The 18,133-nt window shown below is 41.2% G+C and overlaps 1 protein-coding gene across 3 annotated transcripts in view; it reads left to right on the top strand.

The window, feature by feature from the left end:
- ATP6V1C1 (ATPase H+ transporting V1 subunit C1) overlaps window positions 1–18,133 on the top strand; it is a 39,777-nt gene that overhangs the window by 12,779 nt on the left and 8,865 nt on the right. For 2 of the 3 annotated variants that reach the window (XM_038392413.2, XM_038392412.2), the window contains exons 3-8: window positions 2,171–2,238; window positions 6,966–7,051; window positions 8,731–8,825; window positions 13,947–14,038; window positions 16,129–16,227; window positions 17,965–18,033. In XM_038392413.2, coding sequence (XP_038248341.1) covers window positions 2,171–2,238; window positions 6,966–7,051; window positions 8,731–8,825; window positions 13,947–14,038; window positions 16,129–16,227; window positions 17,965–18,033 — 509 coding nt within the window. The remainder of the gene's footprint in view (window positions 1–2,170; window positions 2,239–6,965; window positions 7,052–8,730; window positions 8,826–13,946; window positions 14,039–16,128; window positions 16,228–17,964; window positions 18,034–18,133) is intronic. The other variant, XM_043507467.1, reaches the window with a different exon arrangement.

Raw genomic sequence — 18,133 nt, 5'->3', positions numbered from 1 at the left:
TAAGATTGCAAGGAAAAGGAAATCTGAAATGCAGTTTCTCTTGAATTGGTTTACTTTTTCCTGTCAGTCACAGTTGGGAGCCAGTGCATTAAATAAGAAAAGGCACATCCTGGTCTCAGAAACAATAAGAAATTATAAATCCAGATCAACTTTTAAAAGAAGAAAAATCTACCTAAAGGGGAAGGAGAAAAGGAGGACGGTAGGAAAAGCTGCCTGTCACTGGAATGATTCCTAGATAGGAGGCCACTGGCTACCTACCATCGGCTATCTGTTGCTGTCCTTGAGAGTGAGAGGGCACAATGCTCCAGTTTATTCTCAGCTGGTGGTGAGGTTCTTCGGAGTCGTCTCCAGCTGGTATAATTTAAAACACCCCTGGAAATACTCTATATTATGCTGGTAGAAGTTTCAGACCCAGCCCTGAGAGTAGAAGGTAGATTAAAAACCATCTTCCCTCTCCTTCTCTTCAGTTGTGTCAAGCACAAGCTTAATGCATCTGTGGATCTGGCACAGAATCAAATAATTGTCTGTCTGCAGTGGTGAGGCCAATACTTACCAAGGACAGCTCCCTGTGGGTTTTACTATTGTACCCCTCTTTGGGGACCTAAGCAGGTATTTCTTCCCTTTTTCCTTTTATCTCTGATCTTGCTGAAGTAAGACTCTTTCCTCATGGAGTCAAGACTGTTTTGTGCTATGCTTGTGTATAACATTTCTAATTCCTGTGTACGCTTTATGCCCAAAAGTTGTGTTCTTCCAGCCTAAACATTGTGTGGACAAAGAGGCTGTATTCAAGTGCAGAGGGAGCTTAGGTCAAGGTTTGGATGGCATCAAAATATCACAAGATGTTCTTGAGATTTCTCCCTGTTGAGACCAAAATCTCTTAAATCATTTACTTTAGGATTTTTGGCTGTATATGAACCTGTAAGTAGGCCACTACCAGGGATTAGAATGTGAAACATCCTCTTTCCCTCCCTAGCCCTCAAGGCAAGAAGAGGGTACAGGGATTGTATTCAAAACTGCAACCTGAGGCACATTTTTATGTACATGTGAGTGCATAGAACAGAAATCTGTTAGATTTGGAGTCTTCAACAGCTTAGGTTAACGATTGTGTCTACATAAAGGTTTGTAACGCACTTTTATTTAATTTTCAGTGTAACATAATCGCTGCATTTAAATGTGGCTTTTAAAGGTTGTAGACTTAGTGCTTGTTCTTTGTAAAACATTTTGTTTCTTTATGTGAACAACATGTACTGGCACATGTCAAGAGAGCTCAGAAAAATCTTTATATGCTTCCCTCCGCCCCCTACCCCCCTCCAAAAAAAAAACCCTTCAATTTTTGTCTGTATATTTGAGGAAGCCTAACCATATGTGACTTTCCAAGATCTTCCTGTGACTTAAACATCAAATAACTAGCACCCAAAATATTTGGTATAATCCACACTTTATTACACAATATTTGAATCTAAAATGGTTACATTTTAGTTTCCTGAAAGTAAATGTGCAAAAGTAGCTGCAAATATCTTATATATATAAAGGAAAGGAAGATGACTGCTTTTGGAGGGTGGCAAAACTAAGAATCACTACACTTCATTTACTATATTTTGGACACTTATATGAATGAGTGTCCAGAATTGTTATAATTAATAGCAACAAATCTTGGCAGGGATGTTAAATCTCGTGCTTCAGGGCTTAAACCAATCTCTAATTAGATAAGAGTGAGACCTAATATGGGTGGCAAATTATCCCACATCTGCTTACTTCAGTGTTCTTATAACTTCCATTAAAGCATCTGGAACTAGCCATTGGCAATTTCTACATACAGAACTCAAAAAGACTGCAGCAAATCACAATTGACTTTTCAGTATCCATGGACAGTGTCAAAGGATTTTGAATGGGTATAGTGCAGAAAGTCCTGTTGTAGCAAGCTACATTAAGTCAAGTCTAAGACAGTAGTTTCAGGAAGCAATTAATGTTTAAAGTTTGATTTGTGTGACTCCATTAAAGTCCATGGTAATTATCAAATTCAGACATCTTGTACTGCTTTGAATCCTTAAGGTCTGGGTTTGTATGGAGTGTGTAAAGCTTTTTTTGTTTAGTTAAGTGCTTGGTCTCTAAGACTTGACTTGAACCTAAAATCCATTAATAAACTTTTTAATTATTTTTTGTCTTCTAGGTTGGCACACTGGATATTTTAGTTGGTTTGTCAGATGAATTGGCTAAGTTGGACGCATTTGTGGAGGGGTAATATAACTATATATATGTATATATTGTATAATTGTATATTGATGTTGTACAGGCTTCATGTCAACCTTCATAATGTCAAACTCCATAGTCAACCTTTCAGCAGATTGACCTATTGTTTAGTAGTACCCATACTTTTTATAAAAAGAGAGATCTAAACATGCTTAAGATTACCTTAATTAATTTAAAAAAAAGTGCTGTGTGCTTCCAGATTCAGGAGAAATGTGTTCAGATCTTGGCTTAAGAATCACAGGAAGTGATGGTGAGTATGACTGGTTTTGCTGGGGTGCAACTGGAACTGGAATACTGCTGAGCCCCCTGGCTTACCAACCTGGGCTCCCTCTCACAGTGTTATGCTATGACAAGCTACAAACCTCTCCAGATACTGTCTGTGTGACATCCACAGGCAGGGACACATCCAGCTGAGTTACATAAATGCTTCTCCCAGCCACTCATGAACTAACAATAGAGAGACTCCAGCCAATTTCTCCAGCCTAGGACCCCAGGGATGTATCATCCTGCCCTGGTCAGAAGCCTGACCAGTGTAAGTTTATTGCCCAATGTGGAGAGGACCTGAACTAGCTTTTATACACTGAGTAGAGGTTTCCCCAGCACTTCAAGCAGAATACGCTGTTTTAGATAAAATATGAAACAGGTTTATTAACTACAGGAAGTTATAAGTGGTAGGAATAAAGGATAGAGATGGTTACCAAAGAAAATTAAAATAAGCGCACAATGCAAGTTCTATAAATTAAACAAGATTTGGATCAAGTGGTGTCTCACCCTGATGGTGTAAGCAGGTTACAGATCTTCAGTACACAGGCTGGAATTTTCCTCCAGCCCAGGACCACTTCCCTAGTTCAAAGTCTTTGTCCACCAAACATGTTTCCAGGTGTTGAGTTGTGGGGGGCATGAGGCCAAGTGATGATATCACTTCCCCTTCTTCCAGCTTGCTGGAAAGATCCGTTGCTATGACGTGGGTCAAGCAGTCTCCATTGTCTACATGCTATCTGTGAGAAGTCTCCATTGTATACAGTTCTAGGGATAGTCCTTGGGTGCGTGGATTCCCTTTAATGGGCCATCAGCGTGTCTAGCTCCTCCATTGTTGCACCTAAAAGGCTGGTTGTGGGTGTTCCCAACCTCATAACATATTTCAGTAACGCAGACACAGCAAAACTTCGTACTTCTCAGTGGGGAAAGGGGTTTTTGGTGTGGGTGGGGGTACAGATGCACAGGGGTCAGGTGAACAGGGAGCAGCTCCCCATACAGTGACCCCTTCCCTAATGGCCGAGGTGCGATGGGGCCAGGAAGTGGGGGAAGGGGTCACTGTATGGGGAGCTGCTCTCCCATCCACCTGACAGCAGTGCATCTGGACCCCTGCTCCCCTATGCTGAGTCTTACCCCCTGCATCCAGACACCCCCCCACCAAGCCTCTCCTGCTGTGCAGAGCTTCCTGCAGCAGGGGGAAGGTTTCTGGAGGTTGATCTGACCCAGCCCTGACTGCTCCATGCAGGGTAGAGGGAATTCTGTCCATCCGTTCTCTCCCCCCCCCCCCCCCCCCCCCCCCCCCCCCCCAGGAATAGTTAATGCCTTCTTAGTTAACTCTCAGGTAAAGTATATAGGATTACAAAGAAATTAATTTGCTGTAGGGCCATTGTTTCAACAGAATGCATCTTCGCTGTTCTACAGTGTTGTCTGGTATGGAGTTTACCAATTCCAAAAAAGACTCATCTTCAAGGGCAAGGGTTTGGTCTTTCTTTAGGTGGGGAAGAAAAGGAAGAGATTAGAGGATCTCTTTCCATTTAATGCTATAATTCTTCTAGTGCTGTTCCTGTGGGTGCTCCACTTCAGGTGTCGGTGTGTCCCGGCGCCGTTGATCGGGGATTTACAGTAGCAGTGTCCACACTGGTTGCACGTGCCCAGTAGCCTTCTTGCACATGCTGTTGGTGCCACATGTAGCGTGTGCATGATCTGAGCCCTCCAGTTCCTTCTCAAATGTCCTCGGCTGAAGATGGAGCTCTGGGACAGTGTTGGCACTCTTTTCTAAAACCGTTAGAGAAATAGTTAATTAGATAGATAGAAAGTTAGTTTTAGTTTATTGGGGGAAAAAAAAAGAAATGTTTTCTTTCGTTAGCTACCTCCCCTCGGGATGGTTACCTGCTAAGATGCCTGGTTCTCCAGGCTTCAGATGCTGCGGCTCCTTATGCTCGTTGCATGTACGCTGCCTGGGTGAGGGGCATATCCCCCCAAAATCCCCCCCACTGCAGCAATTTGAAAGCCAGAGCCCAGTGTGACCGGGATCTCTGGCTAAAAATTATTTTAATGGAGAAACCCCTCCAACTAGAGTCGGACAAGCAGACTGCCTCTCTGGGCACTCCTCCAAATGGGAAAGGAGACATACCCTCTGAAAAACGAAAAAAGGGGGCTCAGATTTCTTCGTAGAGAACACTTTGAAAACGGAGGTGATCTCCTGCCAGGTCGCTGCCCCTGATGCCAACATAATGCTTGGGTGAGCATCTGACACTCCGGGCACCTCTGGCACCACCGAGGTCCATGCGAAGGAGCCGGAGTTGAGGCACAAAGACATGCCTCCTCCATGGCATTGAGTTCACCAGTAGGGGACTCGACACCAAGCTTCTCCTCAGGCACCATGCCTCTGCCCCTGGCACCGACATTATTCAGCATTATTCTTTCTGTCTAGAAGATGAGTTATTCAGAGTGCCAACAAGTTAAACTGATGGGAGGATAAGCAGAGATATGAGAGGCTATAGTTATGATGGAAGGCATTAATGAGTACCATCAACCTGCTTGATCTGTGGACAATTGTAGAGGTGCTTGAAGCGGTGACTCTGTTAATCAGGTGGCAGGAGCTCCATGTGCCAGAAACTGGAAATGGGCAACAGGAGATGGATCACTTGATGAGGATTACCTGTTCTGTTCATTCCCTCTGGGGCATCTGGCATTGGCCACTGCTGGAAGACAGGATACTGGGCTAGATGGACCTTTGGTCTGACCGTGTATGGCCATTTAGTTTCCCACTTCCCCTTTTGATTTTCTAATTTTCTCCCAAATAAGTAGGATTTTGGCCACTGATGCCTAGAACATTCCCTGGAATTTTGGAATTGATCAGATGTGACATTCAAAAGTTACTGCATGAGAAACAGATGTTCTTGACAGGTTTCAGAGTGGCAGCTGTGTTAGTCTGTATCAGCAAAAAGAACGAGGAGTACTTGTAGCACCTTAGAGACTAACAAATTTCCTTGAGTAAGTCCTTCAAGCTCAGCCAATCAAATGGCCAACTAGTAGTGGTGCTAACATTTTCCTTAGCAAATCTGCGGTCAGTTGCTTGTGGTAGTTTTTTTACAAATTGCTAGGTATAGCCTTACATGAATTTGTTCATTGTTGTCTGAGGAGGTTTATGTGTGGGGAATGTATTTGTAGCCTGGGCCACTTAACTGCTTTTTAAAATGAAGAGCTAAATAAGCACAACTCCTTTTCCTTTCAGAGCATTATGTTCACAGTGTCCCTGCTAAACCAGTGTGTGTCTTACTGATATAGACATGGTAAGGCATTCAATATAGATGACCGTTGTCTTATCCAAGTCTAAAATTGTCAGTTAACAGTTTGATGAAACATTCTTAAAGGGAGGGAAGACAAAATGATTATTGGTGGGGTAACTTTGTTGTAAAGCTTTCAAACAAAGCAAATAATCTTTTAGGTTTGTACATGTAAATGATTGAAATACTGTTAAAATAGCATTCTACTTTCCTAGACAGGAAGGATGGCCTTGTGTTTAAGGCACTGGACTATTGCTCAGGAGACTTGGGTTCTCTTGCTGGCTCATCCACAGTCTGTCTTTGTGCCTTTGGTAACTCACTTAACACTTTGGTCTACGCTTAACACTTAAGTCAGCATATCTACAGTGCTTAGATGTGTGAAAAGGCATACCTCTTAGTGCCATAGTTATGCTCAGGAAGGTGGAGTTCTGATAGCGACAGAAAAACCCCTCCTGTCACTGTAATCTGCATCTATGCTATGGAGTTACAGCAGCATAGAAGACATGGCTTTAATCAGTCTGTGTCTCAGTTTCCTTTGTGTTAAATAGGGATAATCATGTTCCCAACCTCACTGGGCTGGGATTTTTCAGAAGAGCCTAAGGGAGGCAGGCACCCAAATTCCACTGAATATAAAGAGAATATAAATACTAGTTTCAGAGTAGCAGCCGTGTTAGTCTGTATTCGCAAAAAGAAAAGGAGTACTTGTGGCACCTTAGAGACTAACAAATTTATTTGAGCATAAGCTTTCGTGAGATGAAGTGAGCTGTAGCTCACGAAAGCTTATGCTCAAATAAATTTGTTAGTCTCTAAGGTGCCATAAGTACTCCTTTTCTTTTTTTAATATAAATACTGTGGAACTCTGGAAGATAGTCACACCACAATGACAAGCACCTATGAAAGCCTAAAAAACAAAACAGATATGTCTGCAGTTGTTGGGGAGATGGCTTCCTGCAAATGGAAAAATTCTGTAAGGTGAGGCTTCCAGGAATGCAACTTAAAAATTAAGTTTGATGTAATTGATCTGAAACCGTTTGGAAAACAGTGTTAAAAGATTGGGCCAAATTGTCTTTGACTCAGTGGGACTAATGTAACAGACTCTCTTATAAGATGGCAGTGCTTTCTTCATCCTCAAAGGAGTTCATGTTTTGTTGCTCTATCTTGGTTCTCCAGGGTGGTCAAGAAGGTGGCCCAATACATGGCTGATGTTCTGGAAGACAGTAAAGATAAAGTTCAGGAAAATCTATTGGCTAATGGAGGTAAAGTGCTAACTTTATTCTCTCAAGTGTTTCAGGATTTTCTGCTGTTTTTCCTACCGACTTAACAGATCATGTAAAGAATCAGACTGAGAACTTAGTTTAAATATGAAAATGTTTTCATATGTCTCTTGCATAAGTCATTTATATCAGTCTTGCATAAGTCACTTATATCAGAGGGGATGATACCTCCAATTGTGGGTAGAAAATATAGGTACAGATCTGTATGGTAAATGTCCACTTCCAAAAAAAGCCTCGAGTTCCTTTTGGGTTCAGTGGTTTGATACCTCCACCAGTTTAAAGTCCAATTTTTTTCTTTACTTTTTATACATTTTTAAAGATTTTGTTTAGGATCCAATACTCCATCAATAAATTGTTTATATAAAATTTTACCTACTAAATTCTTCACATAAGCTAGCTGAGAATCTCTGCCTAAGCCCAAGTTGTCAAGTGGCATTTTATCAAGCTAGTTTTCTCTTAGAAACAGAAGACTGGCTATGGTGGAACACAGTACTGATCCCTCATGTCAGCATTCTGTCACCAAGTAATTGCAAATTCAAACTGAGTTTACTATTGCCTGGTATTGATATTAAAGATAAATACAAAATTCAGTTAAAATAGCTGCTGAAGTAGTGCTCAACAAAAAGGAAATCTGATACATACATATCTATATATAAACTGCTCCCAGCACCTATGCATGAAGCTGCTATTCTGAGAGCCAAATTAACTTTTAAATTAAAAAACAGCTTTGTGCAAATCAAGACTTGAATGCCATAGGTCAGGGGTGGCCAAACTTACTGACCCGCCCAGCTGCACACAATAATCTTCAGAGGTTTGAGAGCCGGGCGTGTCTGCAGGGGGTAAGGGCCTCAGCCCTGTTCCTTCTGGAGCCCCAGCAGGTACCTCCCCAGAAGGGCAGAAGCCCCAAGTCCCACCACCCTGCCACTGGGCAGAAGCCACAAGCTCCCCGCCCCAGTCTGGCAGCTGGAAAATGGGGGAGGGTTGTGAGGGGCTTAGTGAGCCACACTTTAACTGTAAAAGAGCCGCATGCGGCTCGCAAGCTGCAGTTGGGCCATCCCTGCCATAGGTGGTAGGCAGACATACTATTTTTGTCTTCATCACTTTGCTGCTTCTCAAGAGACATCACTGGTATGTTCTCCAGGTTAATATTTCTTCAATTTTAAGGGTCTACAGCAGTCAGTATCTGAAGGCAAGAATCTCAGTTAATGCACCTATAACTTTTTAGCGTCAGAAATTCTAATACCATAAGTCTAAGGGTATGTCTACGCTGCCTACATTACAGCACAGCCATGGCAGCGCTGTGATGTGGGCAGTGTAGTCACACTTTATCACCAGGGAGAACTCTCCTGGTGATTTAAAAAAAAAAACAACCACCAAAACCCACCGCAAATGAGGGGTGGTAGCTTTATCGCCGGAAGCGTGCTGGAGCTTTTCAGTGCTAAATTTTTTGTCGCTTTTTCACACCCCTGAACAACTAAAGTTTTAGCGCTGAAAGTGGCAGTGTAGACACAGTCTTAGTAACAGGGCCAGTATATATGAAAGTCTGCAGTCTTTCTCAGTACCTTCCATGGCATCATAAACAATACTGTAGCAAACAAGTAAAGTATTAGTCTATTATCTTTATTACCAAATTTAACACATTCATTCCTTCACATTTTTAGTTGACTTGGTTACCTATATAACAAGGTTCCAGTGGGATATGGCCAAGTATCCAATCAAACAGTCCCTGAAGAATATTTCAGAAATAATTGCAAAGGTAAGATGACATGTAATTCAAACTACATATATATTGTGGTGTTTTCATCCTTGATACAAGAACTTAGTTTGACAATGATTCTCAATTTTTTCTGCTCTGGACTACTTATGAAACAAGAGATTTTTCTCAAGGGTCACCTCCCTTCCACCTATCACCAGTTCTGTGACAACTGTAGTATTTGGCTACAGCAAAAAATTCAATATTAACACCATATGTAAACAAAACTTGCTTCTATGCTATGGGTTTGGCAGGTTGGTTGTCTTTTATTTGGTATCTGTGCTCTTTTTCTTCCTAAAACAAAATCTGTGTTCTCACTGTGTATAATCTCATGGATTTCAGTGGGATTATACAGGTCAGGCCAGATATGACCCCTTGAGTTATTGCTTCTTGTGTTAAAGCAACAAGAGATTTCAGTATATTCTTCAACTGCGTTAATAGCTCCAGGGTACTTTATGGTTTGTTTCTGTTCTCCTGTGTGGTGTCTGAACTGGCTAATGGTGGAATTTGCACAAAAGAAAATCCAGAAAACCATGAAGCAGCTGCACAGGGCACATAGAAGTACCTTCTTTAGTTCAGTTGGTCAAAACTCTCTGGAAACCCATAAAAGAATCCTGAAGTAGGTTGCAGGTAAAAGGAAGGATCAGTGCCAGAAGGCTGACATGTGCTCTGCAATTAGGGTGCATGCCCCAGCTGTTTACAGCTGTTTACAGATTGCATCCTCTGTTTTGAACTTCTTGCCAAGTTTGTTATACCAGTATACACCATGTAGCTGATCCAGATTGTAACTGACACTTAGTTTGATGCAGTGTTATGGAAGACTAAGTTCAAGCTGTAGTAACTATCATTTCTTAAATTGGATAAATAGCTTACGATCACCTCTTTATCAATAATCATGTTCCTAGGCTTGGTAATTAAACTTTCATATATTTTGTGTCTGCAATACTTTAGTCCTACTGGAAGTGTGAAGGCTGACTTCTGGCTTTGATAAAAACTTCATGACCTTAATATTTCTTATGTGAAATGTGTTTCTGTTAAAATGTGAAACTATGTAAGGTCATGAGTTCTTTGTAATCTTGAAGAAAGCAGAAAAAATGAAGAGATTTGTTTTTGGCAATTGATCAGTTGTAAAATGTTCATCCACTCCTAGAATTTCAACTCTGGAAAAAGCTTTACAGTAACTTCACTTGTAGATTTCTGAAAGTCTTATTGAGTTGATACTTGAGGAAATGAACAGTCTCTGAAATCTGGTTTTGTTTAATAAGTAAGAGAGTATGGAGTACTTGGACAAGTAACAGAAGATTTTGCCACTATAACTTCCCTCATTATTGGTCCTGCAATGGAAATTAGCTATAGAAACAATCATAGTTATAGTAATTTATCTGTCCAGAGGTAGAGGATGGAAATCACTTAGAGAACTACACAAACATAATAACAGGTTTCAGAGTAGCAGCCGTGTTTGTGCAAAAAAGAAAAGGAGTACTTGTGGCACCTTAGAGACTAACAAATTTATTTGAGCATAAGCTTTCATGAGCTACAGCTCACCGATGAAGTGAGCTGCAGCTCACGAAAGCTTATGCTCAAATAAATTTGTTGGTCTCTAAGGTGCCACAAGTACTCCTTTTCTTTTTTACACAAACGTAAGTGTAATTTTAATTGCATTTCAAATAGTTTTCAAACATAAGCAGGATAGTGTACTCTGTGATTTCTCTCCCCACTCCCTCCTAGCCTTGGAAGTTGCTAAAAGTCTTGCCTACTTGCCACAAAACTGTACACCAGAACCTTACTTTTGATTATTTTTATTTTTTAAAGCCACCTGTTTCTAGCCATTGAGAGTTGTGGAGAACCTGAAATGAACAGTGTAAACTGATAGTGTCATCTGTCTGAGTCTGTAGAGAACCTGAAACAATAGCCCTGAGGGGTGACCAGCCACATTGATCTTAATCCAGGCTCCATGCACTTTGCAATTCTGCAACTGCATACCTGGGAATTTTCAAGATGGTATGAAATTTTGCCATTTTGCTGCAGTCAGGGCCAGACATCTTGTTTCTGTCTGTCGCCTTACCCTTCCAGGACCTGCCTACAGCTGCCTCTTACTGCACAGGAATTGCCATACTAGATCACAACATGGTTCACCTAGCCAGTCTACTGTCTGAGAATGGCCAACACGAGATGCACGAAACCTCACTGTAGGCAGATGTGGTATAATCTGCTCCACATGAAAGTCTCTTGCTTATTCCTAATAGTTAAAGATTAGCTTAAACCCTGAAGCATGAGGTTTTAAAATCACTTCCAAAATACCTTTTTCATTAAATATATAACTAGTTGTTCTCATTTGCCATATTATTATCCTAAAAAACACTGATGCTTTTCCCACAAGGGGGAGTTAATTTCATCACAGTGCATGTTCCCTTCACTGTTCCCTGCAGTCATGGAGCAGGGACTTGAGAAAGAGCCCAAGTCCAGCCCACTGCCAGGGAGCAAAGGAAACAGAAGCGTAGGCTGGCAAACTAGGCAACCTGAAGACCAGCTCAGCAGCTGAGGCCTGGGGAGCCAGTGAGATAAGCAACTGAAGCTTGCTACAAGCTCCCATGTTCTCTGGCACATAGGGAGAAAAAGGTTCTGAGCTGAGTCCCCCCAGACATAATCCTGGGAGCTGGGACTGGGTCTGGGACACCTGTTGCCAGTAACTTAAAAAACCTAATCTTGGAAGCAGTCATGGTTTAAAAAACAAAACAAAACAGAAAAACCCTCTGGCAACAACGTAGGTCAAATAAAGGCACTACCTATTAATAATCAGAAGGGTAGCTGTGTTAGTCTGGATCTGACATGTATCCGACGAATTGGGTATTCATCCATGAAAGCTTATGCTCCAGTACGTTTGTTAGTCTATAAGGTGCCACAAGACTCTTTGCCGCTCTTGTCTATTAATAAGGCATTCATATATTATTATGTAATGTATATATACCTAGATACTTGAGATAGAAGCAGTAGAGGTGGGTTTTAGGTTTAATTATAAGACCAGAGAGGTACACTGTACTAAGTCCTTTGAGAGAGAGAGAGAGTGTGTGTGTGTGTGTGTGTGTGTGTGTGTGTGTAACTAAACATTTTTAAATCAATATGCTTAACAGGCAGCCAACATGTAGAGCTTTCCTAAATTCCATGTGATAAAGGAATATCTGTTTTATCATCTCTTTATCAAAGCTCAGAAGATCATTAAAGGTTCACAGTGACTCCCTAAATCTTAAAGGCGGAGTACAAGTTATACTTGGCTTGAGTAGCCATGGAGGAAGTAGGCAGTTCTAAGAGACTAGGCTTCTAGTTACAGATGTAAATCCTTAATAGAATCTTATAACAAGATGGCCCTGAGATGGGCAGAGAATCTGTCTGTAATGCCAAAGATACCTTATATTTGAAACTAGCAGGTAGGCTAATGTAATTGGAAATAATCAGACACAACAGTGAATGAATAAGGGGGCAAAATAGTCTGGAGGAAAGAAAGAAAGGAGTTAAGACGTACCCAATTATCTGTAGCTAATGAAATAAGTCAGGCTCTGATTTTTAATTTTGAAATGCTTTGATTTTTAACCAGCAATAATTACATTGGATGTGGCCCAGTGCAATTTCAGCACAAGTCAAAATATCTCATGGCACTCTTTACTAAATGAAGAAAACTCATAAAACATGCTGAAACAGCCTCCCCCCACCCCACCATTTTAGTTATAACAAACTGCTACAGACCTGCAGCAGAGAGAGCTTGGTGTTATGCCAAGATATAAAACAGGACTGAAACTTCCTAAATGGAATTGGCAAGTGATTTTCTGATGCAAACTTTGCTACATCTTCCCTTCAAGGTATACAATCAGGGAACTGCTTAGTTTTAAAAAAATGGTGTAGTATAAACATGACAATATTTAGAATTGGAACATAGGAATTTTCATACTGGATTTAGACCCAGTGCATCTAGTCCAATATCTTGTCTGACAGTATCCAATGCCATATACTTCAGAGGAAGGTATAAGAAACCATGCAATAGGCAGAAGTCATGTAATCTGCCCCCATTCATGTCTCTTCTTGATACAGACTGGCTTAAACCCGGAAGCATGAAGTTCTATATTGCTTCCTAAAATACTGTTGTTAACTAATGTAAGTCTGTATCCATGTAAACGTCCATTCTCTTTTTGAATCATACTAAATTCTTGGCCTCAGTGTCATCCTTTGGCCAAGAAATGGCTTGATAGAAGGAATAATAATATGATTAGAAATTGAGGTCAAGAGGGAGGAAGTTAAAAGTGTACTTAGTAAATAACTTAGTGTGTAGTAGTGAAGAGAGAGCCTGCTTTAAAGATTCAAAATCTGTACTCCTTTTGAAGTCTGGAAACTAAACTTGGAGGATCTAATATTAATACAGGGCAACATGTTTGAACTCCCATTAGTGTACAGAAGAGTATATGGAGATATATTGGGAAGGGGATGAAATACGATCACAATTCACTTTTTTTTTTTATGATACAAGTAAAAATCATGTGTTAGAAAATAGTCTGTTCGCTACTGGCAGTTGGTCAGTTCCACTTAAATGGATGAGAGTGTTTTATGGCAGAAGAGTTGTGGTAAAATGTTTCTGCGACTATATTTTGTATAGTGTTTTTGAACATGTAATGCACTATAGAAGCACAAAGCAAAATGGATGAACAATTTCGATTGTGGGGTCTCAAAGTTTCTGGAATAAATAAAATATCTTGTAAAGATAGTTGACATGAAAATACAGATGAAATATTATTTGGTAAGGGGGAGGTGAGTGAAATGTGCATCATTTCATGACGCTTCTGGAAACAAAAACTGCATGTCAGCATAGAACTTGTGGTTCATAAATGGCAGGTTCCAGTCTATATTACTCACTGGATTTCCTTAGAGATGTTTGCAATGTGTTCCCAGTTTTAGAATTGTGTAGCAATACAACTTGTTCAGTGCTTTGTTTTTCCAATTTTGTCAAATTTCTGCTTACAAATAATGAAATCTCTAACTTTTTCTTAGAGACAAATTAAAAAATAATTTGTTTGCTAAATTTACCCTTTTATGAGCCTTAAAGTGAACAAATTGATTTTTGAATCTTGTGTTTTAAAGGGAGTAACCCAGATTGATAATGACTTAAAATCAAGAGCATCAGCATATAACAATCTGAAAGGCAACCTTCAGAACTTGGAAAGAAAGAATGCGTAAGTCATCTTAGACCTTGCTAATGCAGCACAAAAAAATGGCAGTTTAACTGAAAAGTGTTGGTAATGTGAATATACTATATATCGCTTGGTAGGTTTTTAGAGGTGCCTATGATTCAGAATTCTGGTATGTCATGATAATTAGCTTGTTTACGGGGGTGAACAGGCCTAAAATAGCAATTTTTACTTCGCTACAGTTATACGCAAACAGTATTGTGCTTGAGTAATGCTACTAATTACATGATTCTTTTGCTATTGTTTTCCTTATAATTTAAGTATCTACCTAAACTTCTCTTGAGGAAGTTTCTCCTTTTATTATTACTGTCTGAAGAAACCAATTAATATTGAACTTGATATATTCCTCAAGTAACAGGTGACTTGTCCCCAAAAACCCAGATTAGATGAGCAATGTAGATGCAATGTCTTAGATGGCTAAAGATAAAACGTAATGAAAATAGGGAATCGGAATAACTAAGGGTAACATTTAAATAACTAAGGGTAACATTCTGTCCTTCCCCTCTGTGTGTGAAAGGTCATTGATGTAACCAGACTACGGTGTTTCCAGTGTGGAGGCATGCACTATGGGAGGGTATGCCCAGTGGCTATATACAAGCTCTAAGGATACGTTTTTCAGAAGTGATTTGGGCTCCTAAGTCTCACCGAAAGTCAATTGTACTTTTGCCTCTTAAGTCATTTTTTAAAATGGGACTTAAAAACACGTAATTGACTTAGGAACTTTTGTCACAAACCCCCACATATGGATTGGTCAGGAGCAGTGGTGAGCTGGAGCCGGTTCTCACCAGTTCGCTAGAACCGGTTGTTAAATTTAGAAGCCCTTTTAGAACCGTTTTTTCCACGAGGGACAGCCGGTTCTAAAAGGGCTTCTAAATTTAACTGGCCAAAAGTTGCACCTTAGGTGCTGATTCCTGGGTGCTCCAGCCCTGGAGCACCCAAGTGGAAAATCTGGTGGACGCAGAGCACCCACCAGCAGCTCCCCGCCCTACCCCCAGCTCACCTCCCCTCCACCGCCTCCTTCTCCCCTGAATGCGCCGTCCTGCCCTGCTTCTCTGCCCTCCCCAGGCTTCCCACAAATCAGCTGTTTGCACGGGAAACCAGGGTGGGCGGAGAAGCAGGCCGTGGCTTTCTGCTTAGGCCCAGGGAGGTGGAGGTGAGCTCGGGCGAGGGGGCGCGAGGAGGGCCGCCCGTGCTGCAGCAGATAACCTGGAGGTGGGGGGAGGCAGGCAGGGGAACCGCTCCCTGCCCCAGCTCACCTCTGCCACCCTCGGCCTGAGTGCGAAGCCACCGCTGCCTGCTTCTAAGCCCTCCCAGGCTTCCCGCCGAACAGCTGATTCACGGGAAGCTGGGGGAGGGGGTGGAGAAGCAGAGCGGGGCGGCGCGTTCAGGGGAGGAGGTGGAGATGAGCTGGGGCTGGTGGTAGGGCGGGGAGCTGCCGGTGGGTGCTCTGTACCCACCAAATTTTCCACTTGGGTGCTCCAGCAGCTGCTCCCCCTGCTCTCCCCAGCTATGCTCCCCCTCCCCTAGGAGCCTGAGGGACCTGCCGAATGCTTCCTGGGAGCTGCCCCAGGTAAGCACCTCCGGGACTCCTCACCTCGCCCCCCGGCAGGTGTCTCTGGCTCTTAGGGGTGGGCACCCACTATGGTGGCCCACAAGACCCTCCTGCCCGGTTCTGGGGGCAGTCGGGACAGGGGAGGGGACAGAGGTCTGGGGGGGGGTGTCAAGGAACATGGGAGGGTTGGATGGGGCAGGAGTCCCGGGGGGCAGGAGTGGGCAATGACCCTCTCGTGGGGTGAGGAGGGAACCCGTTAAGATTTTGGCAGCTCATCACTGGTCAGGAGCCTCAGCTGCTGCCACGCCACATGGGCTATAGTAGTGACAGTGGAACCACTGATAACTCTTTTATTACAAAAACTTCAGTTACAGAAAGAGTAGTAAGTGCACTCTGCATACTAGTAATTAGTTCTTAAGCGAAGTACTTTCTAAAATGTTATTAACCAAACACTAGAAGTTATCCAGACCAAGTTTAAGATTTGAACTATACACTTACTATAGCAGTTCTTGTTTCTCTACAGGGGAAGTTTGCTAACAAGAAGTCTGGCTGATATTGTAAAGAGAGAGGACTTTGTACTTGATTCAGAATACTTAATTACATTGGTGGTGGTTGTACCAAAGTAAGTAATCTCGTGGTACCAAATACTGAATACAAATATAACCAAAATGCAAGCAAAAATGTAAGTTATACAATATGTTTTGTTAGAAGTAGGAAAGGACAGTTTATAGTATGGCTTTTAGACAATTTTGAGACTAAAAAAATATAGTCCAAACTTTTGGATGCTCACCCGTGGCATAATAAGTCTGTGTGGATATTTTCTCACTGTTGCTATTTTTCAGCTTTATCATAGGGGGTGCTCGCTATCCACAAATCCCCTTGGAGAAAATTTGGAATTAGGCCCTTAATGTTTTGTATGGAAAGGTGATTCCCCTTGTTAATGTTACAAAAGTTGTCCATATAAAATAATAAAATCCAAGCAAAATACTGGATGAAAGCCAGGATTTCTTTCCTAATTTTCCTAAAAGAACTAGTCACTGATTTGCCTTGTAATTTCAGTTTCAGGTATTAACTTGTACCACTTAACTTAAGCTTTTTTTTCATACGTTAATTTTAATATATTAAGGTTCCATTTAGATTCTTTATCCCTATTTAGCTTCTCAAAGAGCTTGAGCATTGCCTTTAGAATTGTGTACAACCTCTAGCAATTTAAGGAATATTCCTTTCAGGAGTCTTGTAATCTCACTAAGTCTTCTAAAGGAATGCTCTGACTGTCATGAGGGTCAAGAGGAATTGTCAGGTACATGCTGAATACTGTATAGATAACTTTTGAAGTATTAGCTTCAAATTGAAAATCTGCCCCTTTGTCAAAAAGTGCTAACCTAGAAACCCAAATCTTTTTTTAGAGCGAATGGGGTGAAAAATAGCAGACTGAATATTTCTTGAATCAAAAACTGAGTAAACTCCAGGCATTTTGTTGTGCTGCCTTTATGTTGTCAGGCTATCCCTTTGGGGTGGGGTGCAGATGGTGGGCTTCTAATTTACGATATATACACACATTACTAAATAGTAGTTCACTATTCAATAAGAATTAAGTGTAACACCATAGGAAAGGCAATATTATCTATTCTAGTGGCAGTAGCAAGGGAGTGAGAGTGAAGACTCATGGATCATATTTTTCCGTCTGCATTTGACTTGTTTTGACATTGGGCAGGTGCGTAGGGATAGGTTCCATTCCCATAAACAGGAGTAAAACACCCACAAATGCATCATATTAATTTTGAGTACTAAGGGTGCATAATGTCTCTGAAAAGCTGGTTCTTAGTCTCTGTACTTACATTTATCCAACTTGTAAAAGGGGTGTAAATATCTCATAGGAGTGTTGAGAGACTTCATTGAACAATGTTTGTCAGACATTTGGAGATCCTCTGAGAGGTGTTAAACATGTAATTATTAACTTCATTGTGTAGCTGTGCCAGATTTAAGAGAAATTTTGCTTTTCACTTTAAAAAATAGCCCACCTCATACAATACACCTGTAAACTTATAAACAATATTTTTAAAAATCAGATACTATTTCTCAATTTCTCTGAGTTCTCATTTAAGAGTGTTTTCTTTGCAATATTTTGTGCCCTGAAAAATAGGACAGGGGATCAAATTCCCTATTTCATATACTTTCTGATGTCCTCCAATGATAGGAAGGAAACTTGACTTGCAAGAGGAAGAAAGCATTTTGAAATACTCCTGTGGGTATCTTAATATTCAGGGATTCTCTCCCTGCTTCTTGTCACCCATTGGATTTTTACCATGGTTTTATTGTTGTAGCACTGAACTTGAATTATAACCTATTTATTCTGTAGGTCAAATTACAATGACTGGGTTAAGCAATATGAAACGTTATCGGAGATGGTAGTTCCACGATCCAGCAAGTAAGTGGCTTTTTTATGATTCAGCTTTTTCAGAAGTAAATCTTTGATTTGCTTGAATTGGGTTTTAGTGATGCACAAGAGTACCTCTTCACCCTAAATC

The sequence above is a fragment of the Dermochelys coriacea genome, chromosome 2, assembly GCF_009764565.3.
Source record: "Dermochelys coriacea isolate rDerCor1 chromosome 2, rDerCor1.pri.v4, whole genome shotgun sequence".
NCBI classification, from domain to species: domain Eukaryota; kingdom Metazoa; phylum Chordata; order Testudines; family Dermochelyidae; genus Dermochelys; species Dermochelys coriacea.
The sequence above is the reverse complement of the archived record's forward strand: the minus strand, read 5'-3'. Positions and strand labels throughout refer to the sequence as shown.